The sequence below is a fragment of the Mastacembelus armatus genome, chromosome 7 (genome assembly GCF_900324485.2).
Source record: "Mastacembelus armatus chromosome 7, fMasArm1.2, whole genome shotgun sequence".
Taxonomy (NCBI): Eukaryota; Metazoa; Chordata; class Actinopteri; order Synbranchiformes; family Mastacembelidae; genus Mastacembelus; species Mastacembelus armatus.
Genome location: NC_046639.1, coordinates 18787742 through 18812649, shown reverse-complemented (window position 1 = coordinate 18812649; position 24908 = coordinate 18787742). Strand labels below are relative to the sequence as shown.

The window sequence follows — 24908 nt, the reverse complement described above, 5'->3', positions numbered from 1 at the left end:
CCCTATTTTTTTTACCATGCTTTGTTACAGCGTGTGCATGCTGTTGGCACTAAAGACAAGCCAAGCTGAGGCTGATGGGAACTTAGGTTGCAAGTATTTAATGTATCAGAAATAGTATCAGGGGACCATCCAAGTCAGCAGGGTTAACTCTCAGTGGTGACTGTTGACCCTTGGTTCTTATTGTTGACTATAGTCGCCTGGTGCTGAGGCAAGATGCCTTTAAAGTCACATTTTAATCGTGTTGGAAAATCCCAATATGAGCATGAGTAAACCGAGGTGGTCATGTGCATTCCTCTTCTTCCCTGTCAGCCATATGTTTAAATTAAATCTCTGAGCCCGTCAGCTCCATCATAAATTTAAATGTCTCCTGTGCTCATTCCTGTGTGCACAGCTCGGTCAGGTTTAATTATCCCCTGCTCGGTTTAATTAAAAGCTTCTTCTCCTTCTATCCTGTATTGACCAGAGGGACATCATTTTTCTGATCTTTGATTATACACACACAGCTTATGTCTTTTAGCTTGTGGCCATAGATAGTTTGAACGGGCTGCTGCTTTATGGATTTCAGCCTATGTGAGGTTGATGATGTTTAAACAGGGTCAGATTCTGTAATCATTCATATCCTGGGTTAGTGAATCACACTCACTTGTCTTTTCTTGTCCAGTTTTTGATATAGTTCTGTGATAGAGATGGTAATGTTATTTAAGTAGTCTACACAAAACGTTATAATATGTCAAATCAGATTTTTTTTTTTTCTCATGATGGTGCATATTTATTAGAATTAATTCTTCAAATTCTGTAAGATTGCAACCCCAGATTAATAGAGCATAATGCCTCAGAAATACCATTTCCATCTTACAAGAGGAGCCTCTGCAGATGATGATGCAGCCCCCTTGTCTGTGGTGGGCTGCACGCCATGAAATGAGAAAGTCTGAAGCACAAACTGATATAAAGCAGCTTGAACCGCAGCCCCTCATTCACACGTTTCTTGTAAAGAACAGACATTTTTCAAGAGATGACATTTGGAAACTGTATGAGATTTTTAAAAAAAAATACATTAATAGGTCAGCCTGCACAAACACCGACATATGGGACACCTATTGTGTCACATGGTGCATTATGTGGATCAAAGCACAGAAGAGTCATATTCTATGATAGAGAACACAGGACTGAATCCCACACACATCTGAAAAGTCTGAGCGGTCATCAGTCGATGCATTTAGGTTGTTCAATACCCAGTAAGGACATTTAACAATCCGGCTGAAAGGCCTCTCCAGCCTCCAGTATTTTGCTTTTGCTGTCAGCGTCTCTGTTCAGGCTGATCCAGTGAATGATCTGTAAGAACCATTTCCTTCTCTGACTAACAACTACATGAACAGGCAACATCAGTTCCAAACAAAGTGCTTCAGAAACAAACAAACAAACAAACAAAATTGAAGTAGCCAGTAGCTACATTGACTCTTAAACATACTTAAGAAATATCAAGGCAAGTGGCTACTGACCTGCTTTAATTGCAAAATATGATTTGCAAATGCAAAACTATGCACAAACAGCACTTTGCATTAATAATTTACTGTTCTGTCCTTCGATTAACCAGCTTTCCCCATTAGCACGTTTTTCCCACATTTCCTTTGTGTTCCAGTGGTCCTGAGGTCCAGAGCAGTGTCTCATAGTGATACTACATTCATAAAAAATCCCTGCGAACACACAGAGGTGATTTCCTGTGGCACAGCAGGAAAAATTACCACCCAGACTTCCTTTTCCACTAATTATCATGACGATGTCTGGAGAGGGTGAACGAATTGTATAGATGATGGGGATGAAACGCCACAGTGACTCAAGTCCCTGCTAAACTCTGTGACCATGGTAAGACCGCTACAAAGCCCACTGTGATTAAAAAAACAAACAAGTCAAAACACTTTCGCCATAATATCTAAACCACATCATATGAATGTGAGACCAAAAAGTACACAACAGAAACCTGGCTACAAACATCAACAAGCCTGCAGGGGGGGACACAGCCGTGCACAGGAAAACTCTTAAATTGATGCATTTCTTCAACCTCTGTGAGAAACATCAATTTCAGCTTCTAACAATCACGACCACACTGTAGCTTCTGTGTCGACACAAACAGAAAGTCAGGTTGGAGCTGTTCCACAGGCAACTTCAATCTGTCATCCAGTATTTCTGAGCGGATGACGCATGTCCCTGCAGTTCACAGCTCCACTACAGCAGCTGAGGTTTGGACAATGGATATGAGCTTATGAGATATTAGCTTTCCCTTATCTGCACATACAGAGTGATGCACATGTCACAGTGTTGACAAAGCCTCTGTTCTGAGGATGGATTTTTAGTTTTTACTGTAGTTACAGATGAAACCACTGACTGAGGTTTTCTTATTTCTGGAGCATAACTCAGTCGTTTGAACGATGGTGAAAAAAGAAAATAATACCAACTCCAAAACAGAACCAAGCTGATGCAGACATGACGTCTGACAACAGCTGCATTACAGTGAGTTCTAACCCACTTATGAAATGTTTGTGAACTGCTGATAAAGTCTGACTACAGCTCAGCAGCTTCATCATCAGCTGCAAAAATGCTCCCACTCTTTCATGCAGGATTTCTGCTTGACACACAAAACCATCAGTGAAGGGACAGGAGTCTTAATCACCTAAATAACTTTAGCCTTGAATGTTTTAAAATGAGGAGCACTCATTCTGCTCCCAGCATGCCTTTCTTCTGGTAGTTTTTCTCCTTATCAGGCCATTTCAAAGTTCCTGTTTCGTCCAGAGCAGAGGATGGTGGGTTAATTACTAAAGGTGCCCTCAACTATGAGATGTGACAAACTCATTAGCAGCAAAGATGTGGCTTCACACGCAAACACACACACAGGTGTGAGGGAGGGTGTGTTTAAAGCCTCTGTTGTTTGATCCCTGTCAGGACCTGATATTCTGGCTTTTCCTCTCACGGGTACTGTGGCTGTTCGAGTTGGACACGTGTCACCTGCTGACAACTGCCTACAAACAGGGACACATATAGAATCAATCCTGGTTTTCATTAATTATGCAACCACAAAATGCTGAATCTTAAAGGAAGCAATCACTGATTTTGTTAGTTTGTAGCACAAACCCCATCGAGGGACTACTACATCCCCTGTTGGTTTGAGTGAAGAGTGTCACACTGAAAGCTGAGTCGGTAGTTTTCCATGGATGTATTATGAGAGTTCCTACTTAATGTTCTCAGCTTCAAAAGCGCATCGTGGGATTGTTAGCGGAAAGTACACTGCATGACCATGACACGGCCTATTTTCACACCTCCACACTGTGCAAAGTGGGCCTGAAGTTTCTTTTTCGGAAATTTCTGGGCATGAGACAGGAGGACGAAGCACGCTGGCCCCACCTGCACTGATGAGAAACTGTTATCTGTTCACAGCCTGCCTCTGACTTGCACCTCGACGATTAGTTGGAGTCGTGAGGTGTGTCGCGGCTTTGGGTTTGTGATGCTGCATCGATCTGTTTGGCTTTAATCCACCTCAGCACTGGAGCAGAAACGCTGCTTCCTCACAGGACGTCGCATGTTAAACCGTCTGTCAAAGAGGTGCTGAGTACTGACAATACAACCTCACGCAGCATCCCGGGGGGGAGGTTAAAGGTCGTTACTGTCACTGTCAACACATGTTTACACCCCTGTAGTCTCATGACACAAATATGTCAAATCCATTTCCTTTTATCCTGAGGCTCAAGAATAGAGCAGAAGCAGCAGTGGGAGCTGTTGGAGTCGTGCACAAATTAGCCACATCCTAAATCAAACAGGCTCACGGTCTCTGCAGATGAATTTAAAGCGTCATTTTTACTTGCTCTGGAGATAGAGTCCAGTCCAGGATCAGAGCAGCTCTGTCATAGATATAAAGGCCTAATAAAATATGATTTCCAATTCTTCTTCCTGATCCGCACTCTATAAATAATGTCCATAAAGGCCTGTTTCCTCACGGGTCAGGCTGTATGTGGACTTACACATTGTTCTTCAGAGTTTGAAATAAAACAGCAGATTTTACATTAATTTGAGTCACAACTTTATCACATACTCCAAAGTAATTTGATGGATGAACATAAAGACAAATAAAATCATCCTATCTAATCTTGGCATGTGTTCAACCCAGATGGAGCTCAGACAGATCATAATGCAAATATATTCTAATTTGTGCTTCACCTTTAGGTTTTATGAGAGGTTTATGGAAAACACATTTTACAGCAAATGATAAACCTATCTCTGCAGAATAACACTGGTGTTCATGCAAATACTATTTTGCTCTGCTTCAGACATCATATTATGATCTTATGCATTCAGCAGAAAAAAAACGTTTTGGCAGGGTTGTAAAAGAACAAACAGACTGAGGGATTTGGTTTTTATTTTGAAAGTCTACGCGTTTCATGAGCATCCTGTTGTTCCACCTCTACCGAACAGCAGGAGAAACCGTCTTCAGTATTTCCATTAGATCATGACATGATGAGCCAGTAAAAACCGAACACACACTTTAAAGGCACAACTAAGGCCAAACCTCCGCAGAGATTTAAGCTCACCTCACCTGACGCTCTGTGCGCATGCGCAGCCAGTTTCCCGCAGCAGCTCGGACCTTATCATGGTTTCAGTCAATGTGCAGCTCAGGATCCGCCACAGTCTAGTCCCGATGTCCACGAAACCGTCTCCTGCGCTGTGGACTTCATATCGACTCCTCCCTCTTCCTTCTCCAGATGTGGCTCCGTCAAACATCTGCCTGTGGAGGTTTGCTTTGACGTGTTCAGCTTCTCATCGAGCTGCTGCAACATAGTTTGGATTTCACCGCAAAACACCGGAACATTTCCGGACCCGGGTCCTGATGGACAAACTGAACCACAGGGACCTGGAGATACGTCAGAGGGCAACCCCGCCTCCGTACTATTAAAGTTTTCTCAGTGCGTTTTTCGAAACAATACAAAACATCACAAAAAGTTACAAAAACAATACAACACAAAACAAAACTTTACAAAATGTGCGTGTGTGTGTGTCTGTGTTGCGGTATATGTACAGTATGTATTATATGCTGTTTACTGTACTGCTTAAAATGCAAGTATAACAGTAGTAGAGAACCTGAATAATATACTCTGATCAGTATGATATAAACTATTGACACTGTAGGAAACATGAGACAGTTTGTTGGAAAGAATAAGAAACTGTTTCTGTGCAGAAAATGATGTGGATCATGGAATTTCATTTCTGATCTGGCAAATGCAACTGAGTAATATTCCAATCCCATAACAGTTTCTAGAATCTCCACCATCCTCATTCATCAATCAATCATTTCGAAAATGCCTGTATTTGACTGAGCAGGCCTGAGACTAGAGCTGGTGTTTGTGAGAAGGTCAGCACAGGAAGAAGAAGAAGCAGAACATGTTTTACATTTAAAACATAAAAAACATTATGGGATGAAAAGTGTTTCCTTCACTGACTCCTTCCTCATATCTGTCCTGGAGAACATTTTGATTGATTGTCCTGGTGACCTGTCCAGGGTGTACCCCTGCCTTTCACCCAAAGAGAGCTGGGATAGGCTCCAGCAGATCCCTGTGACCCTAATTAGGAATAAGCGTGTAGAGATAATGAACAGATGTGTGATGTCCATCACTGATGCATGTGCAGTGTTTGTCCATCAGGGGGCAGTCTGTAACTGTGGTGAGACAAAAAACACAAAAACTCCAATGATGGAACATGTACTCAGACTCTTTACTTCAGTGTCAGCAACAGTACCACATTGTGAAAATACTCCCCAATAAGTAGAAGTCCTGCATTCACAACTACTTAAGTAAAATAAGTAGCAAGTAACCTCAAATAAAAGTACTCGCTGTACAGTAAACTGGTCCCTGTCAGTGTTTTACTCTTATATCTGAGGAATATTCCTGCTGCATTAATGTACATGTTGAACTTTACTGCAATAATAGTTGTTTAATATTGGACCAGTTTGAGGTACTTTATAACTATATGTGCAGCCGTGCATCATATTCTACAAGGTCTCATAAAGATCTCATCTCACCTTAAAAAAAAAGCATATAATAACAATGAAATACAGTCTCAGTAACCCAGAACATAAAATAAATAAAATTCACATATGCTCTTTCATTCCCCAATTATTTTAAAATGCAATGATTCTTATAATTCTGATGAAAATGTAGAATTTGTGCCCCAATGAGCTGATGCAGAGTCAAGACTGTTCTTATTTTAAACGCAATATGAGACTTTGAGGCCAAAAATAAAAACTAGATTTTTCTTCAGAATGAAGTCAAAGCCAGAAGTAAAAATGCCAGAACACGACTTGCGTATGTGTGATGTTGTGAAAACATAAACACAGAAGGAACAAATGCACCTTAAAATGAGGTGAGTAAATACAAAGAGAATCAGCACAGACCACTTGGCTGTGGACTTGCTGTGTCATCCTCAGCGTATCCAGGTCAGGTCGGGCTGTGCTCAGGAACAGGGCGTCCACAGCTTGTCCTCAACACATTAAAGGCCTGTGGATTAGGATTAGTCAGATCTATGTGTACACCTGGGCTGTAGTACGGATGGGAAGAAGATGGGTCAGGAAGTGATGAGAGTCTCTAGAAATAAAGTCTTGGTCGGAGGACACGCAGGTCACACTGCAGCAGATCAGCAGGATCACAACTTTATACACTTTAACACTTCATAACATAAAGAACATTGTTAACAGCAGTAACGACATGACACTAATTTTAAAACTTCACAGGGACACAGAGATCTGGATGGAGCAGATTTCAGACTGTGTGTGTGTGTGTGTGTGTGTGTGTGTGTACAGTGCAGAAGTGGGTCAGCCTGGTCTGATCACTGCAGCTTGTTTGTTTGGGTTTGACCCATGGGTTCCTGTGTAGATACTGAGTGACATGTGAGGACTGAGCTCTATGTGTCAGATGATTTCTTCCCATTTTTCACAAGAAGGTGAAAACACCTGCCCAGGTGTTTTATTACAGTAGTTTTCAGGTGCTGGGATCATTCCTCCTGTATATGCGCATCCTATTTCACAGTGGTAGGAGACAAAATCTTCAGTCCTGCTGCCCTGAGATATTATATTTCTAAATCAAGTTAAAATAATTTGAGTACAAAACTCCCTCACTGTTTTTAATTAGACAGTTGCTGAGCTGCTGTGGATGGATACTTACATAACCTGAGGGTTTTGTAATAAAAATACTCCTGCTCCTGCATCACCGTTGAAAAAACATAAATAAATGATACTGTGGAAAAGTAGAAAGTGACTGAGAATGTGAAAGAGCTTTGATCGCATTATTCAATTCGGGCAAAAATTGTTGTTTGATTCGTGTTTCTGGAAAAACAGATTCACTGCCAGATGCTAGAAGGTTTACGTTTTCACATCACACATCTGAGCAACAGTTCAAACTCTGAATAAAAAGATGACAGCACTAACGCCAACCTACACATCTGGACCTTCTCTTCATTCTCAGTATGTTTTAGAAACTATTACCAGTGTCACTGGCGTTGCTGAGTGTTTCACAGACACAGAAACCATTGAAAACTGAATATGAACAAGGCTGTTTTTCATGCATGAGTGGGAAAAGGTGACATTACAAACAAAACTAACAAAACCTCAAACAACATCAGTAATTTCTCAGACTGTCTGACTCATCAAAACGTACTTTAGACACCTTGATGCCGTCATTAGAGTACATGATGCTTTGTTTGGGGGTGTATTAAGGCATTAACCCAGATCAATACTTCTTTTTTATCAAGGTGAAACCAAAACAGAATGGGAGAATCCATTAGGCCCATTAATTATCATGGTGACTATAACAAACAGACACATTAAACACAATATTTTCTTTTTAAGACTGAGCAGAAAATCAGCTCCAGTTGCTCACTGACCACATTAAAGAGCACGCGGGAGAACAGGACCTAATGCAGTACTTAAGGATCTAAAACTGTATTTTTAGCAACAACACAGACAAAAAACAAGGAGCATGGTTCTAATGGATTGGACAAAATGTTCTTTTCATAATCAATTAGGCCATGGGGTGAGAAAGGCAGGCAATCCACTATAAATCCATTAATTACCTAAACTGAACTGATAATGGTAAATGCAGGTAATTAAATGTCAAGGTTTCAAAGTTTTTCTCTTAAGTATGAAGTAGCAGAAAATGGAAATACTCAAATATAGTACAAATGCCTCAGAACTGTACTTCAGTACAGTAGTTCAGTGAATGTACAAAGGGATGGAAATGAACTGAAAACAGGTAAAACACACACAAAACTACATGGTTGCTCAGTATAGGAGGGGTGGGGGGCCTTTAACGTGCCTGTGCCCAGGGCCCCCAGTGTCTGAGGGTCCGTCCCTGGTGATAAACTGGTAGCAGCTATTGCAGCAGAGATGAGGAGATTTGGTAAACACATTTTTTTAAGTCTGAAGAAACAAATATATTTACATTTCAAATGTCACAAAGGCTTTAATCAGCTTTATTCACACACGAGGTCAAGCTTCCCAACACACACATCGATGTGTAAAATCACCTAAAACACTGAATTATAACTGAGCTCTTCCAGGATAATGCGAGCCAACTGACAGCCACGTGTTCCTGCGAGATGGAGAATATGTGCGTTGCTCTGCTCAGTATTTACAGCACATTAACGCGCCGCAGGGAGTGCCTGCTTTTTTTTTTTTTTTTTTTTCTACTAACACTAGTGAAGCACATACGGTTCCTTCGGTGTTCTATACGTTCAGGTACATGTTGTTCTCTGACAGCAGGCCTGAAATCACAGCCAACATGCTGTCAAACTGAGACTCATTTCAGAACCATTGACATCCAGGACTCAGACACAATATGATGTTTCTTTCAAACTCTTTAATAAATTCTCACTTATTGTGTCACATTTCTGATGCAAAAGTAAACTTTCTTCATATTTTTCTCGAGTCTAACAAAACTGGTTGATAAAATGGACCTAGGACTTACCTGGTGCTCTAAAATCACCTGCAGAATTATATAGTTTACTACAGAACAGTAGAGAAACATCAGCAGCTGTGGAACTTTAACATTAAGTAGATGTAAAGATGAGAAAAGTAGATCTAAGATGAGATTAGAAAACGTGTATTTAATCATTATTATAGGTTATTTTTAAACTAAGCGTATGAATCATATAATCCTAACTAAATAATGAATATGAGACCACTCCCATACTCAGATAAATAATAGAAGACTCATGTCTGGGCTCCCAGGGATGTTGCGCTCTGATTGGTTGATCACGGCTCATGTCACAGCTCTTCCCATCTTTCCTGAGTCAGCAGCTCTTCCTATCTCAGTACACTGTGTACTGAGCACTGGTGTATTGTTGTCTGCTGTGCATGTGTGTGAGGCTTTGTGTGAGTGTCTCTATCCTGTGGGAAGTGCCGCTGGGTGGGGGTGAAGTCTCCTGCCCCCCCCCCAACCACCATTAATCCACATGTTCCATTTAATCCGGCAGGTTATTCCAGTCTGGATGTTTGGAGCTGGATTGTGAAACAGCAGAGCTGCTCACCTGTACGGCTGTTTGCATATCTATATGTCCTCATTAGAGGAGGGGTTATCCCACTGCTGCTCAGCCAGTAGGATCACTGCTCTGTTATTCTTTCTGCTCAGTTCCTATTACCTGCTGCACGTCCTAAAGTCTACAGAAAACATATTTTCTTCTCTGCAGAATTTTAACTTGTAACTGAAGTAAAATCTGAGTACTTCTACTTATGGTTACAGTAGTGAGAAACTAAACCCTCTAAAGGCCTCGACAGCTCTACTACAGGTGTGTTTCAGTCTGTTCTGGACTATCAGGCTCCTGATTCTGGTTCTCCTTCTAACCAAAGCACAAAACTCAGTGTTAGTGTCATCATAAACAACTCTGACCCAGAACTGGTTCAAACTCCAAAGTGTTTTCCAAACCAAAGCTTCTACTCCAGGCCTCATTTTCAACTAAACTTCCACCTGGACCATGTTTGTGTCTCTGAGATCCTGGTTCCTTTTCTCTGCTGCTCATTTGGACTTTTTGGTTGTAAAATGTAGAGTGACCCTCTGCACAAACACATGTGGTGTGAGGTCAGGGTTAATAATAGAGTAAATAAATAAAGAGTAAAAACAGCTACATGTTACCAAATACCTTACATAACCTATTCTTCCTGCATAATTTAAAAATAATAACCATGTTCTTTATGTCATCTGTAAACTCAGCACCCATCTTTATATTTCTTGTATTTGCTCCTATGGCATTAACTACAATTTATATTTTACATTGCACGGTAAGAATAAGACATCTGGGCTTTAATATAATATAATCAAACTCTAACTTAAACCTGATTCTGACCTTAATCCTAAAAGTGATCAGTGCACATCCATTTAATCCACACAATCACAGCTTTGATCATTTATTCCAAGAAAAGTTGTCAAACATATTTACAGCAAAAAACAAAACAAAACAAAAAAACAAACAAACTTGATGCTTCCTCAGACATCTATGGCTCCTGTCAGCTTCACTAACAAAATACAGTTGTCATTATACACAACATCTGTAACATACTTTTCTGTACACACTGCAAATATGAACTAAGAAGGGAAAAAAAAAAAAAAAGGTCCAGCTCTTGCAGCTCTGGCTCTGTATGGTGTTTACAGTGGAAGCAGTGAACCATTCTGCATAGAGTAAAGTGTTTTCAAGTGGAAGCCGTACTAGGGACCGCAGGACAGGTGGGCAGCATGTGTTAGTAGTGACCATTTTGTTGTCAAAGTTACCGTATGGACCATCGACCACAGCAGATCCAAGTTAGCTTTAAGCCTGACAGAAATGTGCTGAGCAAACGTGTTAACATATTTAACACTGCAGTTGTGCTGACGTTTAACTACTGCACACAAATAAGCAGATTCTTTTTACTCCTCTTGTGTGTTTAAGGTCATGGAGCCCTGCGCCATTTAAAAAAAGAAAATCAAACTGAAGTATTTCCATCTAAACACACACTACTAAGATACTGAGACACAGTATCACATCCTTAATGTGATTTTTGCACTGCTTTGAGTTTTAGTAGAAACACTTCTTATATAAGACAAGGTTTCCCTAGCTGTCATACTAGCTGAACTAGCTGTCATACCACGCCTTCAGGCGTAGACCTTTAGATGCTATTATAACCTCAGTGAAGCTGTCGTTGCTAATGCAAACAACATAATACCAGCCTGGGAGTTGGGCAGGACTAGTGTAAAACAGCCAGAGAGACATTATAACGTGTTGCAGAAGGAGTCATTATAAAGGGCAAAGCTGCTGTTCCTGTAAATAAGCAGAACAACACACACACACACACACACACACACACACGTCTGGCAGAGAAGGTTCAGGAATGAAGAGTCTGAGGTAAAAATCTATCCCACTCAAGCACAGAACCCCCTGTATCAGAAACTTAGACCATAATGAGACTGTCAACGTAGGTAGGATGTCTCCGAGTGTTGAAAATGAGGTAGGACCACGCTATAAACACCTCCAAATACTATGCTACACAGTGCTATGAATTCACGAGGAGGCTCTGGTCATTCCTCTGTATGTGCTGAACAGCGATAGCTAGAAAAGGTTTCTCGATCTGGAACATAGAAACTCTTCAAATACGTCTATATGCTTGCTCCTGTTGTGTGTTTCAATTGTTCCGAGATTTCCATGAGTTTTTTTTAATGAATCAGAGGACACAGCGAGGGCCATAACCAACCCACTGCCTGCATGTGTTGTGCACAGCATTACGTGCCACTGCAGAGCGCCTGAAGGACTTCAATAAAGAGGGGAAGGAGGGAAGGGACAGTCGGAGATCCCATGGCTGCTTTTGGAGATTATTTCCAGATGAGAACTCTTCGAACTTCACACAATCAAGATTCAGCTAGATTCAGATGTTTCAAAACAGGTGTCAGGCTGTTTCCAGTAAGAATTATCCATATAACAACAACAATGCTCAGTACTCGCTTACTGACCGAGCTCCAAACTAACTTAATATCTTGAATTCACAGAGTTTGTGAGGATTCCTGAAATGCCACACTTAACGTCACTGTCACCGTGAAACATCGATCAGTTCACCAAATGTCCACGGATTCATTTATTAAATATGCTAACACTAACGCAGTGATAAAACATCCCTTGCTCTGTGCTCTCCGGTGCTCTTTGGATTTAATAGAAACTAACTCCCAGTAAAACAAGTCTGAATGCCCTGCTGGATGCTCTTTGGTTACAACTGTACAGTGATGTAAGGGGGATGATGCAGATCTGTTAGTTCTAGACAGTGAACTTTATAGCAGAGCTTTAAACCAACATTAATCTGCAACCGTGATTATTCACATTTGTTCTGCCTCAGTGTACATGTGACACTGACGCAAACCGAAATTATTGCAGCCTGAGATACTGTCTGTGAAGATCTTGTCTGTGGGATACTGTTTAAAATACAGCACTAAAAGCCTGTGCTGGTCAATGGCTGCAAACAAAAACCTACATGAGACAAATTCTGAATTTGTCTTGGTGTGGAATGTCATTTTATTTAAAGGGCCACTTGGCGTGAATCATCTTTAAGGCACAAGTTAATGTGTTTTTTTCACAGTAGTTCATTTATGGTTACTAGTAAAAATGCTTTGACTTCAGAACACTGATAGAGTACAGTAACCTGTGCCATGTGTTAAAGAAGAGCAGGTCTATATTTGGGCTGCTGGGAACAAGTAACAACGGTCATTATCCACCAGTGAGGCGTCCACAGTGTCATGGTGATGGTGACTGTGGGAGCTGCACCGTTAAGGTCCGATTTGCATCTTGTTCTTGTCATTCTGCTCAAACTCTGCCCAGTGGTTCTTCACAGTTCAGTTCGTCAGTCTCTTTTCTCCCTGGAGTCCATGTCCACAGAGTAAACAAAGCTGCAAACACACAAAATACAGAAAGGTCAGAATTGGGGAAAAACAAATTAGGTTCAAAACTAGCTGAAATAGCTGATTTCTGTATTTTTACTTTTAGGTTAAAAAAAAAAAATTTGATATTTCACCATTCATTTTTATTTTGGCAGTGTGGAGAAGCTTTAAATGCATCGAGCTCTGCATGTCGGCAGGCCTGTTGCTTTGGAGTGTGTGTGGAAACGTTTTCAGTTCTCCACCATAAAAACACAGGCGAAAGGTTGAGTGCTGCCTTGTTTAAAATGCTCAAAGAAAAGCAGAGCAACTGTGAATAAATAAAACAACATCAATTCCACAACACAGTTACTAAGATGAGGCCCGGTGGCATGTCCTCAGAAGAATTTGTTGAAAATGTGAAAGCCCTAACAGATATCAGAAATTGAAAAAAAAATTTTTTTAGGGCGTTTCCGTTTCAGGTTGGCTCAGAAATGTTCATGAGTAAGGACCTTGGGTCACACCCTTAGTATTTAGGTCTACAGTTGCACATCATGACAGGTTATAAACCAATCAGAGGCAAGTTTGTTTAGGCCTGTGACACATCAAGCCAACAGTCAGCAGTCGGTGAGTCTGTCATCCTCGTCTTTGTGGTGTGTCCTGCACCATCAGCACTTTCTCCTTCCACAACCAAAGACCAATGGCTGCCAACAGCAGCACCACCTGCAGCTTCTTCTCAGACATGTTCTGGATTAGAAGCGGCTATAAACCGTCTGTTGTGTTAAAATGGTCAGCAAACACTGCTTTGGTTGACCAATGACCAATACAGACTACCGTCCCCTGCTGGTATGGTTGAACATTGCCTGGAGTCTGTGTGGTGTGGGACGCACCAAGGCAATGCCTCAGTGACAACAGTCGGCCTTTGTTGCTGCTAGTTCTGTGTATATGGTTGTTTCATATATGCATTAGATGAGTTTTCACTGCTCACTGTTCTTTTGCAACTTCATAATCATAAAAATAAAGTCCACATCCTTGCAGACACTGACATCTCTACAAACCAATGCAATGAAGACAGTAATGGAGTCTGTGTAATTCTGCTGTTCCACATCTTCCAGCAGTAAATTGACAACACCTCTGTGTTTCCATCCTGTACATGTGTCCAGGTTTAGTTCAGTGTTGTGCTCCAATAATAGCCCAGTGGCTGACAACACAAGCCAGAGCTCAGCCTAGCAGTTTGTTCCTCTTCTCTCTGGTTGCATAACCTCATAGCACATGGGAGGAACACAAGTGGGTCAGCTTAGCAGGAATCACGCATGTTGGAGATGCTGAATGAGGGATGATGTGCTGAGACACGCAATCTGCTTATGTCACTACAGAGGATCAGCACTTTTATTATATTGTATGATAAGTAGTTTACTATTCACAACTTGGTGCTATTAGAAAATAGTGCCCTAAAGAAAATGAAAAAAAAAGAATGCAGATGTGTGAAAACATTCAGCATCTTCGTCATCGTAATGGTAAACTCTCACGTCATTGCAGGGATCGGCTCATGAAACGTCCTGGTAAATTAAAAGCTGAACACTGTGGACCAGGCCTCCCTGTGTCGGAAGGGGAGTGGCTGATTTAATCTCCTTTGTTCTTCTCAACAATTTGGACAAGCAGAAGACGACCATTCAATTCTGAACTAATCCTGTTTTTCTGCCGTTTCCCACCATATTCTGACCAACATCTGGTCTTCAGACAGCAAAAGACTGGCTGATGACTTCACGGTGCTCTGAGATCTGGTCTCACGCTACGGCCCCGGTTCTTCAGCAGGCAGCAAGGTTTTATCTGTTGTTACTACAGGAGCAGCTGTGAACATCCTCTCTGAGTAACTTTCTGAGCTCTCCGACCTGAGGCACATTCTATGAGCATGCCTTTCATACCAGGGTATACACCCCACCATGCATAGGTTACACAACTCTGCACTGACGGCATACTACGCAGGCCGATTCAAATGACAAAGGAGAGAAAGAAGAAAGGTGACATGGCTTGAAGTTACAAGTTTGGTCTCATTCAGGGATACAAAACGTGAGAATGGAAACTTGTAGACAAAGAACTGTGGCTGATATACAGCATCAGGTTTAAAATGCTGCTTTGCTGTCAGCGTGGCAGATGATTTTCATGTGAGACATGGTCGGTGTGAAGAACACCTGAGGAACGGGATGCTGAGTAAAAGCTGCTATTAAGCAGGAGAAAGCACTATGATCGAGAGTCTCATGTCTCGAGCGTGCACCCAAATGAAAGTATTCTGAGGACCTTTTGCTTGACAGACTCATCTTTTGAACAGATTCATGTTTTGTCTTCTGTTCCCGGTGTCTACATGAAGCCTTTTTAATCTGACTGTGCATCTATGATTATTCTCTGATCATTAATGGAACACAAGTCACCACATAACCAAACTGCCAAACCTGTTCTGCAGACCAATGAAATCTTTAGTTCCCTTGCTTTTACACTCACAAATGCAGTGAGTATTATTGGAAACATATAAATGTCCTTTAAATTTGCAGCTAAATATTAGTTGTTTTTAAGGTGTATCTCTAAAGACGTCAAAATTTAAATTAGAAGTCTTGATTTCACAGATTAGAGAAATGATTAGAGATATTAGAGAATGAGAAAACGCATGTATTTGGAATATTAGAAACTACCATGTGCTCTGATGAAGGTGAATAGTGCAGTCAAGTCTGCATGCTGATTAAAAACTACCACAGTATTACATGAAAACACTCAAATTCAGAAACCCACATTTGTGCTTATTGCTGCTACATAAATAAAGTCAATCGAAGGCGAAGGTGGAAAAAGCCCAGCAGATCTCGGACAAACGTAGGCCTGCTGCCTTTTTAGCCTCCCTGGCAAACATTTGTTGTTACATAACCCAAACGCAGACAAACTTGTTAAAAACCAGCATAGACCGGCATCCTCATCTACGTGGTTGGGGCTGGTTTCACTGCAGCAGCGCTCTCTGATTATTTTGAGAGGGAGCGTTGCCTTTTTACGAGCTTGGGGTGGTTTTGTGGCTGCACGGCACGCACAGCAACACATTCCACTTGGCTGACATTCATGGAAACAGTTCATTATGTAAGTTTAGGTGTGTGCCTTGAAGAGATCTCCAGAAAATACAGTACATTAACAAAGCCAAGATGACAATCTTCTTCAATTACCAATGAACAATTCGACAGTGGAACATTTTAAAGGGCTGGGATGATACTCACTAAAAGGAGAGCTTGTGCTTTCTATTAAAACAAAGCAACTAAAAGGGTTTTCTAGAATAACATCTGTCTGGCTGTTTCAGAGAGTTGCTACTGCTGAAATCCTGTGAATAATTCTACACAAAACTCCACTGGGAAAAGACAGAGGGGGCTAAAAAAAAAAAAAACAACAACAGAGAAAGTCGAAAATGAAAAACACACATTAGGATTTTCCAGGATGAGACACAGACGTCATAAAAACATGCAGTTAGTATCTCCATGCCACTAAATGGAAGTAAGCCTGCCACAAATATGTTTTCATTTACTCAACTGTTTGGCCAATAAAGTGTCCAAAACGTCTGTTGTAGTTTCCCATAATGCTTACCGACCTCTTCAAATGTTTTGTATTGATTGTCTAACAGTGTGATATAAAGCAGAGAAAAGCAGTGAACCATTACTGTGGAGAAGTGTGAAGGTTTCAGGGTATTTGCTGATCAATCAATTGGTTAATTGATTAACTCAATCACTGATCATTATCAGATCAGACTGGACCCATCATTGTTTTTTTCCCCTATGTGCATCTCTCAGGTAAACCGGCCATCTTCAGGTTCTTTTCTTCAGTGGCTAATCTCTGCTTTCTGCAACAGATGCTGCCCACACGTCTTTTCATCTATTATTATTTGTCAAAACCATTCAGACAATACGAACTGTCGACACAGACAATCCACCAAGAGGCCAAGCTGTGACCACGCACGGCCTCTGTGATAGACGCCACCAGACTGTGAGGAGATTACCGCAGTGTTCAGAGCTTAGATCCCATTAGATCCAACACAGCCGCCATGAAAGGGCACAGCAGAGTGGAAAAAACCTGGAGCCGTGTTATTCCAGAGTTTTCTGAACAGTACAGGCTGCAGAAAGACACATAACAGTGTGTGGATCCTTATGAACAACTGACATAAGAAGAAAGACCTCTACTCTCCTAACAAAACCTTCATCAGAACCATTTGTGAAGGAACTTGTTTTTGCAGTTGTCGCTCTGAAGCCAGACGGCTCCGAGAAAATATTTACAAGCTCTTCAGCATCTGAATGCTCACTTTTACAACCGTGTTGCATAAGAATGACAATGTCCTCATCACACACACACACACCCCAGATCTCATAAAGGTAGTCGCCTCTGGCATTTCTCAGCCCTGCTGTTAATACCCCCCACTGCCTGAGCCAATACAGGACACAGTGTACTATTGAAACAACCTCATTTCCTTTAGAGGAGCAAGATCAGCATTCTCTCAGACCGTGCAGTCTCTGTTCAAAACATACACTGGAGATTTCTAATTAAATTGAAGACACATGCAAAGAGATAAATATAAAACCTGCATGAAGGGCTTTAACATATCTGATATGTGGAGGCATCTGTGTGCGCAATATGAGGACACACCCTGAAAAGTGCCTCAACTTGTGAAAAGCTTGTTCATGCTGTCAATAAAATCAAAAAGGATTGCCAACATGTACAAGACTGTACACATGGGGAGGGGTGGCGCGTGGTGCTGTGGCCTAGTTTTGACAGAGGCGGCACACAGCTGGCAGGCAACGACAGGACAAAATGTTCCCAAACCCAGGCCTCCATAGGCCAATAAGACCTGAACCAGGAGTCTCCATAAGCCCTGAACCAGGAGTCTCCATATGACCTGAACCAGGAGTTTCGATATGACCTGAACCAGGAGTCTCCATAAGACCTGAACCAGGAGTCTCCATAAGCCCTGAACCAGGAGTCTCCATAAGCCCTGAACCAGGAGTCTCCATAAGTCTCCATAAGCCCTGAACCAGGAGTCTCCTGAGACCTGAACCTGACCTGACCTGATCACTGACCAGAACATTCTGTACTTCACAGAAAAGAAAAAAAAAAAAAATCACATTCTTTGCCATAATCTTTTTAGATTAAATGATGAGTTACTTGGGAAAAAAAAAGTGGGTGTATTATCCAGATCCCACAGATTCCCAAAGAAACAGTATGAGCCCTGTGTATCAGAGCAGAGCTGCTTTCTGTTTTCCTGCATGTTTAAATCACATCAGTGACCTAAGAGTTGTCACAATGCTGACGTCAGCTCTCCCCCCAGTTAACCGGCTGCACACAGCATAAACAACCTCTCTGTTCAGCCACCGATCCCTCTCTCCAACAGATGACAGCTTCACCACTGAACTAGGGCAGGGCTGTGAACCTGTTGTGTAACATGACATCGCATCATCTGCGGCAGCAGCCTTACACCCAGTGGCCCCTTCAGAGTCCATCACCGGCCCCGTTGCCAGCTGGGAGCCTGGAGGTGTTACGTCACCGAGTCAGGCAGCCAGGGCTCTGAGATGGAGCTTAAAATAACAAGAGAATAAAGGGTCTAAGGATTGGAGAGATAATTATCAAACAATGGCAGGGATTAGTCCTGGTCAGTGGACGGTTCAGGTACAAACACAGAGACAGGTTTGGGTCAGCGAGTATCCTCTCAGCTGCTGACTGATGTGCTACGAGGAGTTTCTGCTCTAAACTACAAATTGAGACAATTAAAATCTTGGAGGGCCATTTTTCTAAGTGTCAACACTGCAGAGAAAATTGTTTCCTACTGAGCACACTGAGATTTCTTCTCCAAAACACAAGACATGTTCCCATAAAAGAATAGCCCAAAGCATTTCCAAATATTAAAATATGAAGTGTTAAAGTTAGGAGAGTACGTTCTTGTACAGGTACCTACCGGAGCCTGACCGATAAACCAAAAATAATATGAGCTATTCATAGAGCAGTGCAAAATGATCACAGCAGCAAGTTTTATCTTTGGTTATGATGATCTCAAGGTAAACGGTAAAAAATGCTACTCTTGTTATAAAGAATTCATCCAGGAACATACAGTCGCATGTACATGAGAGGCCAACACAGCGTCTTGGTGGAGGACATCACCTTCCAGACAAAGTTTAACCAGATCCAACTTTTTCTACATGACACCAAATGGATTCAGTGAAGCCTCAGTGTCAGTCATCGCGTCGTAACACACTTCCCCCATTCAGATGAATGAGAAGGCCTGTGTGAGTGCAGCCTGGGGATGAAGAGGCTTCATGTCGTACCCAAGACTCCACCAGTGATCGCAGACCAACACTGCTGTATGAGCAACAGCATGACTTTCGTGTCAGCTACAGTGCATTAATGCAACTAAAACCACAGTGTACATGTCCAACAGGGAAACATGCAAAGCAGTTACCAGTATACTCATTGAAGGGAAATAATAATGTGAGTGCACTTTGACTGACAGAGTCAAAAATATAAATGTCACAGGAGGAAGTGACTTGAGGAAACAGAAGTCAGTGTTTTCACACAAGATCAAGAATTCACTGGCAGGTGTGAATAGGAATCAAGCACATGTTAATGCAACTCCACTCTTACATAATGTCAAACACAAACCCTGACAGTGTGTATTTAACAAAGCCAGACTGTTTGCCCTCAGGCCCAGAGTGTACCAGTCTAAAAGTGGCCTCCCTCCTGCTCTCATAGCTGGGCTATTCCACCACCCTCTCCATGCCCTGGAGCCACAGACACACCTCCTGTTACCTTCAGCTTCACCTGCACTTTTGGTTTTGTTAATTGACTTTAAGCAGGATATGTCCTGCAGTGACTGACTGCAGATCAACCTGTGATCTCCACCAACAGTCATGTTTTTAACCGTATCAGCAGCTCAGATTTGTGCCTCAATGTCTGCACTGTGTAGGATATACTTTCACTCTTGTCAATCCTGTTTCCACGACACTGACGTGATAACCAAGAGTCACGCTTAGGAGCTATTTGGTGGCAAACATAATGCCTGACATTGTGGTTTCCATGGCCCATCACCAGATTTATTCATGAAGATGCAATTACTGAAATATTTTTCTTTAGGTTTGTACTTTTGCCTCCAATCTCTTCCATACTGTATAATAAAGAGACAGCTGGCTACGGCTTTAATTGTTGCCAATGAATATTCTATTGAATAACCATCAGATTGACTTGACTAATTGTTGAAGCTGTGGTTGGAACCTTCAGACCTACTGACTGCAGGTGTGCAGACAGTTTTCCTCTGCAGTGAGACTAAAATGTGACAATATTTTACCCAGTTTTGAACTAATGTCAGCCTGGCTATTGAAAGCAATAAAAATGGCTTCTCTTGTCATTGTAAAGTACAAGAAGTAAAAAGATATTTCTGAAAACACATACTACAAAGAAGTAAACCGCAACAACCGCTGACTTCACACCACCAGTAATTGTCAAATGAGCTCGTAACCAGGACAAGAAGTTAATGGTGTCAGATGAAAGGAGGATTACCTGCTTTCAACCCTGGGTTACCAGGGGCCAATGTGCCCTTTAGGCCAGTGACGTGTCACAGAGGAGGCTGCACATTCAAAAGTGGATAAATCATGAATAAAGGTGGCTGCATGGTATGTTGTTAGGTTCAGTTAAAAACCTGCAGGGTCCTTTGTTGCACACAGGTCACACAAGTTAACACTTCCAAAGGCAGGAGGAAAGTCACACTAATGAGTTGTCAGTAAAGGTGAGCTTACCTGGGAAGGAAGGAGGTCCCTTCTTTGACTAGTTAAGGTAAAAAGGGAGAGTTTTTGGAAGGGTTTGGATTGTCACGCTGCACACGTGACTTGGTCCATCCGAACTTCCAGCTGCAAGGCGTCAGGTCGGTCCTGAGGGTTGACTGCGAGCATGTCCTGGAGGAGATTTTTCACCCCCTCAGACATGGAGCTCCTGGCCCTCTGAGGGATGTGGAGAACCATCTTGGGGTTCTCCAGCAGAGCCTCGCCAACAGGTACAATCTCTGTGCCCTGTCGGATGTAGGTGCCCAGTAGTTCACGCTTGGACTCTGCGTCTATGAAGGTGATCCGCTCGATCATTGCCCAGATGATGATGCCCAGGGCGAATATATCAGCCTTGGCTGTGTAGTGGCCCTCCCACACCTCAGGCGCCATGTAGAAGTCTGAGCCACAAGCAGAGGACAACCAGAACTTGTTTATGTTGACGATGTTGTTCTGGTTGCCGCCAGTGTCACGGGCTCCTGCTGCAGGTTGTTCTTCACTGTTCTTGGAGTTCAGGCCTGCACAAACTTTACTGAGGCCAAAGTCAGCCACTTTGAGAACAGGTGAACCAGATTTCTGTGAGATGAGAATGTTGTCTGGCTTCAGGTCACGGTGAACAATGTTGTTCTTGTGCAGGAACGCTACCGCGCTCGTCAGCTGCCGCATAAAGCTCCTGTTGGTCTGGGGATCGGGCCGGCGGGATAAGATGTACTGGTTGAGGTCCCCTCCATCGCAAAACTCCATGACGAACCAGAGGTAGCACGGCTCCTCGGGGTAACCCAGGATGCGCTCCCCTGCAGCGTGCAGAGTGAGGAGGGACAGATACGACCTGATTAGTGGTGTGACAGCACCAAAACTGTGACATTTAGGTGTAAAAATATCCACAATGTCAAGTGCACCTAAATACCATGCTTCTGTCAGTACCAAGGCACCTGCTAATTATCCACTGGCTGAATAATGACATTCTGAGTCTAGTGACCTTAAACCTCTTTGTGTTAATGATTTCCAATTTAACCACAAAACAACACATCCACATGTGACAGGTACTTGGTATGTTGTTGTTGTTGTTGTTGTTGTTGTTGGCCTTGTATAAAGATGTCACAGGTTTCCCTCCAGAGGAAGCCACACCATTATCTGCAGTTTGTAATCGCGTGCTACAGACACTATAATCTGTTGGTACTTTCGGCTGCGTCACTGCAACTTCAAAGAGTCTCGTGTGAGGCTCCAAACCACAGCCCTCTGCAGACTTCTCTCTCAGAACATTTCCCAATCAGCAGACCAACAAAGTGCTGTGCTTTCTAAGACATGAACTGTGACAAAGAAAAGTAGTGACAGAGACACTTTAGAGTAAAAAATAAACTTGTGATGAACAATAGACTGTATATGTGTCTAGTGAGACACATATACACTGGTACCAACATACTGTGTCTGTAATGCGCCGATTCGGTTTTACAAGTCACCTAATGAAGTCCACCACCCGTTCAGATTCATCCTGTCTTTGACTGGAAATCATGGCACCTTCTAGTTTCTCCCTCTCTCTACGGACAGTCCCCAGCATCAGAAAGTAACTTTGAGCTAAAACTGGATTTTCAAATGTCCCAACAGCGCTGCTCCCCCACACTGACCTACCCTGCTCATCGCTGACTGTCCGGATTCACACTTTACAAAACTAGGTTAAGTGAACCATGAGAACATATGGATAAGAACAAGCCCTACACTTTACACACATTTTACTACCTGATATCAGCTCAAGATTAAGGTTTTCATTTCAAAAGCCTGAATGGTGGCGCTTACATAACAGCCAGGCTGTTAGAAGAAAAGAAGCATAGACTGATTCAGAAATAGCCCTGGATATATATATATATATATATATATATATTTAAACAAAACAGCTGAGCAGTTTCACTTTTCAACACTACATTTCTAGACATATTTAACATTTACTATTAACTTCTACCAGGCCCGCTGATCAGGAACAAATTAAGTGATATGTAGGTCAAAGCAGATCAATGACAACAGCACTAATAGAAGTCAATGAAAATGTAGCTGTCATGAGACAAAACTGCACTATCTCACTGAAACATCCCATAATCCCACTGTAACATTAATGTTTAGTGTATGTGACTTTCCTGTCAATGAGGCCGTGAGCTAACAGCAGTAGTACACTGTGTTCTCTTGTGAGCGGAGGGAAACACAGTGTACTCTCTGTGCGTCCTATAGGTGCCATACAGCAGCCTCAGGAACCAAGATTTAAAGTCTCAAAACTCTTAGAGTTATAGAAGTGAAGGAGTTTTTGATTGGCACATGTTTCCACAGGATTTATGGTAACTACATATACAGCCTGTCATCCAAACCATGTCATTAATGTGAGCAACTCCTACATCTATGACAGAAATGACTGATCATTCTTATTTTGAAAGTCATTTTAATTAGTAAGGAGGGTCCCTGGTTAAACCTCCTGTCATCAGCCTAGCACAGTCTGGATGAAAATAGATTCTGAATGTGATTTGTGTGTGGTTTTATTGAAACATGAGTCAGCTGAGCCTTTAAATCATGACTTAGTTTGGGGATTAAAGTGATCAAATCTAATTAAGACAAATTTCTACACATGCTGTTGAGTGCAGACTCTTCTCTAAAAGTTTTATTCCACTTTACACATGTTTTCTTTCAGTGTTGGTGTGGGAGCACCTATCCCTGCAGCTTGTGTACCTTTGAGTGAAGTCTCCACCAGGCGCAGGTACTGTCTGGACCTCTTGTTACCGTGGCTCATCTTCTGTGCCAGGCCGTTCCTCTGCAGGACGCACTCCTCCAGCTGCACCACATTCTGGTGTCGGTTCTCCATGCTCGTCAGGGCCCAGAACTCGGCCAAAGCTAGCTCCACATTTTCCGGAGCGTCGCACTGGAGCCTCTTCACTGCCACCCTGGCCCCCGTTTTCCGGGCTATAGCCTCGTACACCACTCCGTAGCTTCCCCGGCCGACCTCCCGCAGCAGGCTGTACCGGGGAGCCACAGCCGCGCCGGGCCCCAGCCGCTCACTGCGGAGGAAGCTGATGGTGAAGCAGTCCTCGTCCTCTTCCTCCTTCGTGAGCTTCTTGCGGTTGTTGTCCTGCACCATAAGGGAGCGGAGGACTTTGCACGCCTCCCGCTTCATCGTCCCGGTGCCAGCACGCCTGCAGCCCCGCACGCCGCCGCTTACCTTTCTGCGCTTCTTCCCGTCGCAAATATCCATAAGTCCTTGTTTGCTGGAAGTGGTGAAGGGAGGGCGTGTTGCTCTTTCATTACTTCACCTCGAAATAATAAAGCGCGACGTCCCTGCGTCTACCTGCCTGTCTTTAATGTTAATAATGTTAATGATGTTAAGGTTGTTAATGTTGTTGTTGTTGTTGCAGTGCCAGCCAGTCACTATAAAGTGCCACAGGAACTAATTCATAAACACGATGTTCCAGCTCCGCACAGAACAGGGGGCGGGGTCAGCGCGCTGATTGGCTGAGAGGCGAGCCAGCTCGCGGCGGAGGCGCGTGCACAGAACAAGTTTGTTTTGATTTTGAGATTTTGAGACGGGACCCTGGTTGTGACGGTCCGGTCCGGTTAGATCCGCTAAAAGGTCCGAAGACACTCTGTACACAGACCCGGTTACCGAGTCCACGCCGAACCGTGCCGTGACAGCATGGGCGAACACGAGAGAGGCGGGGGCACGTGTACAAATGCATGGACCACCCCCCACTCTACACACACACATACGCACACACACACACACACAGACGGCTTACTACGTGTCGTACGTGTTTACTACCGTCCCTTTTGTTTTTATTTAACATTTCAATATTTTTTCACTTCATTCTTTTTCAATATGTTTTATGTTATTAGGTTATTACCTTTTGTTATTATTTTGTTCTGTTTTTCTCCTTCATGATAAATATTTCTTAAAAATAAGACAGATGTGTTTTTTTATATATATATTTATGTTTTACACAGATCAGCTACAGGTTTGTGGTGGGGTCCAGTTATAAAAATGTGTGTAGTTCACTGTGACGTCTGAAGTCAAAGCAGAAACAAACATGTGCAGCTGAAAACTCTCCAGGTGTCAGTAAATGTGATGGAAATGTCTGACATCCTGTGGCTGAAGTCTAATATTGTTTGGACAGACATCACTGTCTGCACAAGTTCCCACTAATGTGTTGCACCTGTAGGT

At 42.6% G+C, this 24908-nt stretch overlaps 1 protein-coding gene across 1 annotated transcript; it reads right to left on the bottom strand.

Moving 5' to 3' along the window:
* Positions 1 to 11077: 11077 nt before the first annotated feature.
* On the bottom strand, positions 11078 to 24138 carry stk35 (serine/threonine kinase 35). Its single transcript, XM_026332168.1, has 3 exons — positions 23426 to 24138; positions 20696 to 21510; positions 11078 to 12932 (listed from the first exon to the last, which is right to left on the bottom strand). Exons 1-2 carry the CDS (start codon positions 23943 to 23945, stop codon positions 20768 to 20770), a joined length of 1263 nt encoding a protein of 420 aa, XP_026187953.1. The 5' UTR covers positions 23946 to 24138; the 3' UTR covers positions 11078 to 12932; positions 20696 to 20767.
* Between the last annotated feature and the right edge of the window lie 770 nt (positions 24139 to 24908).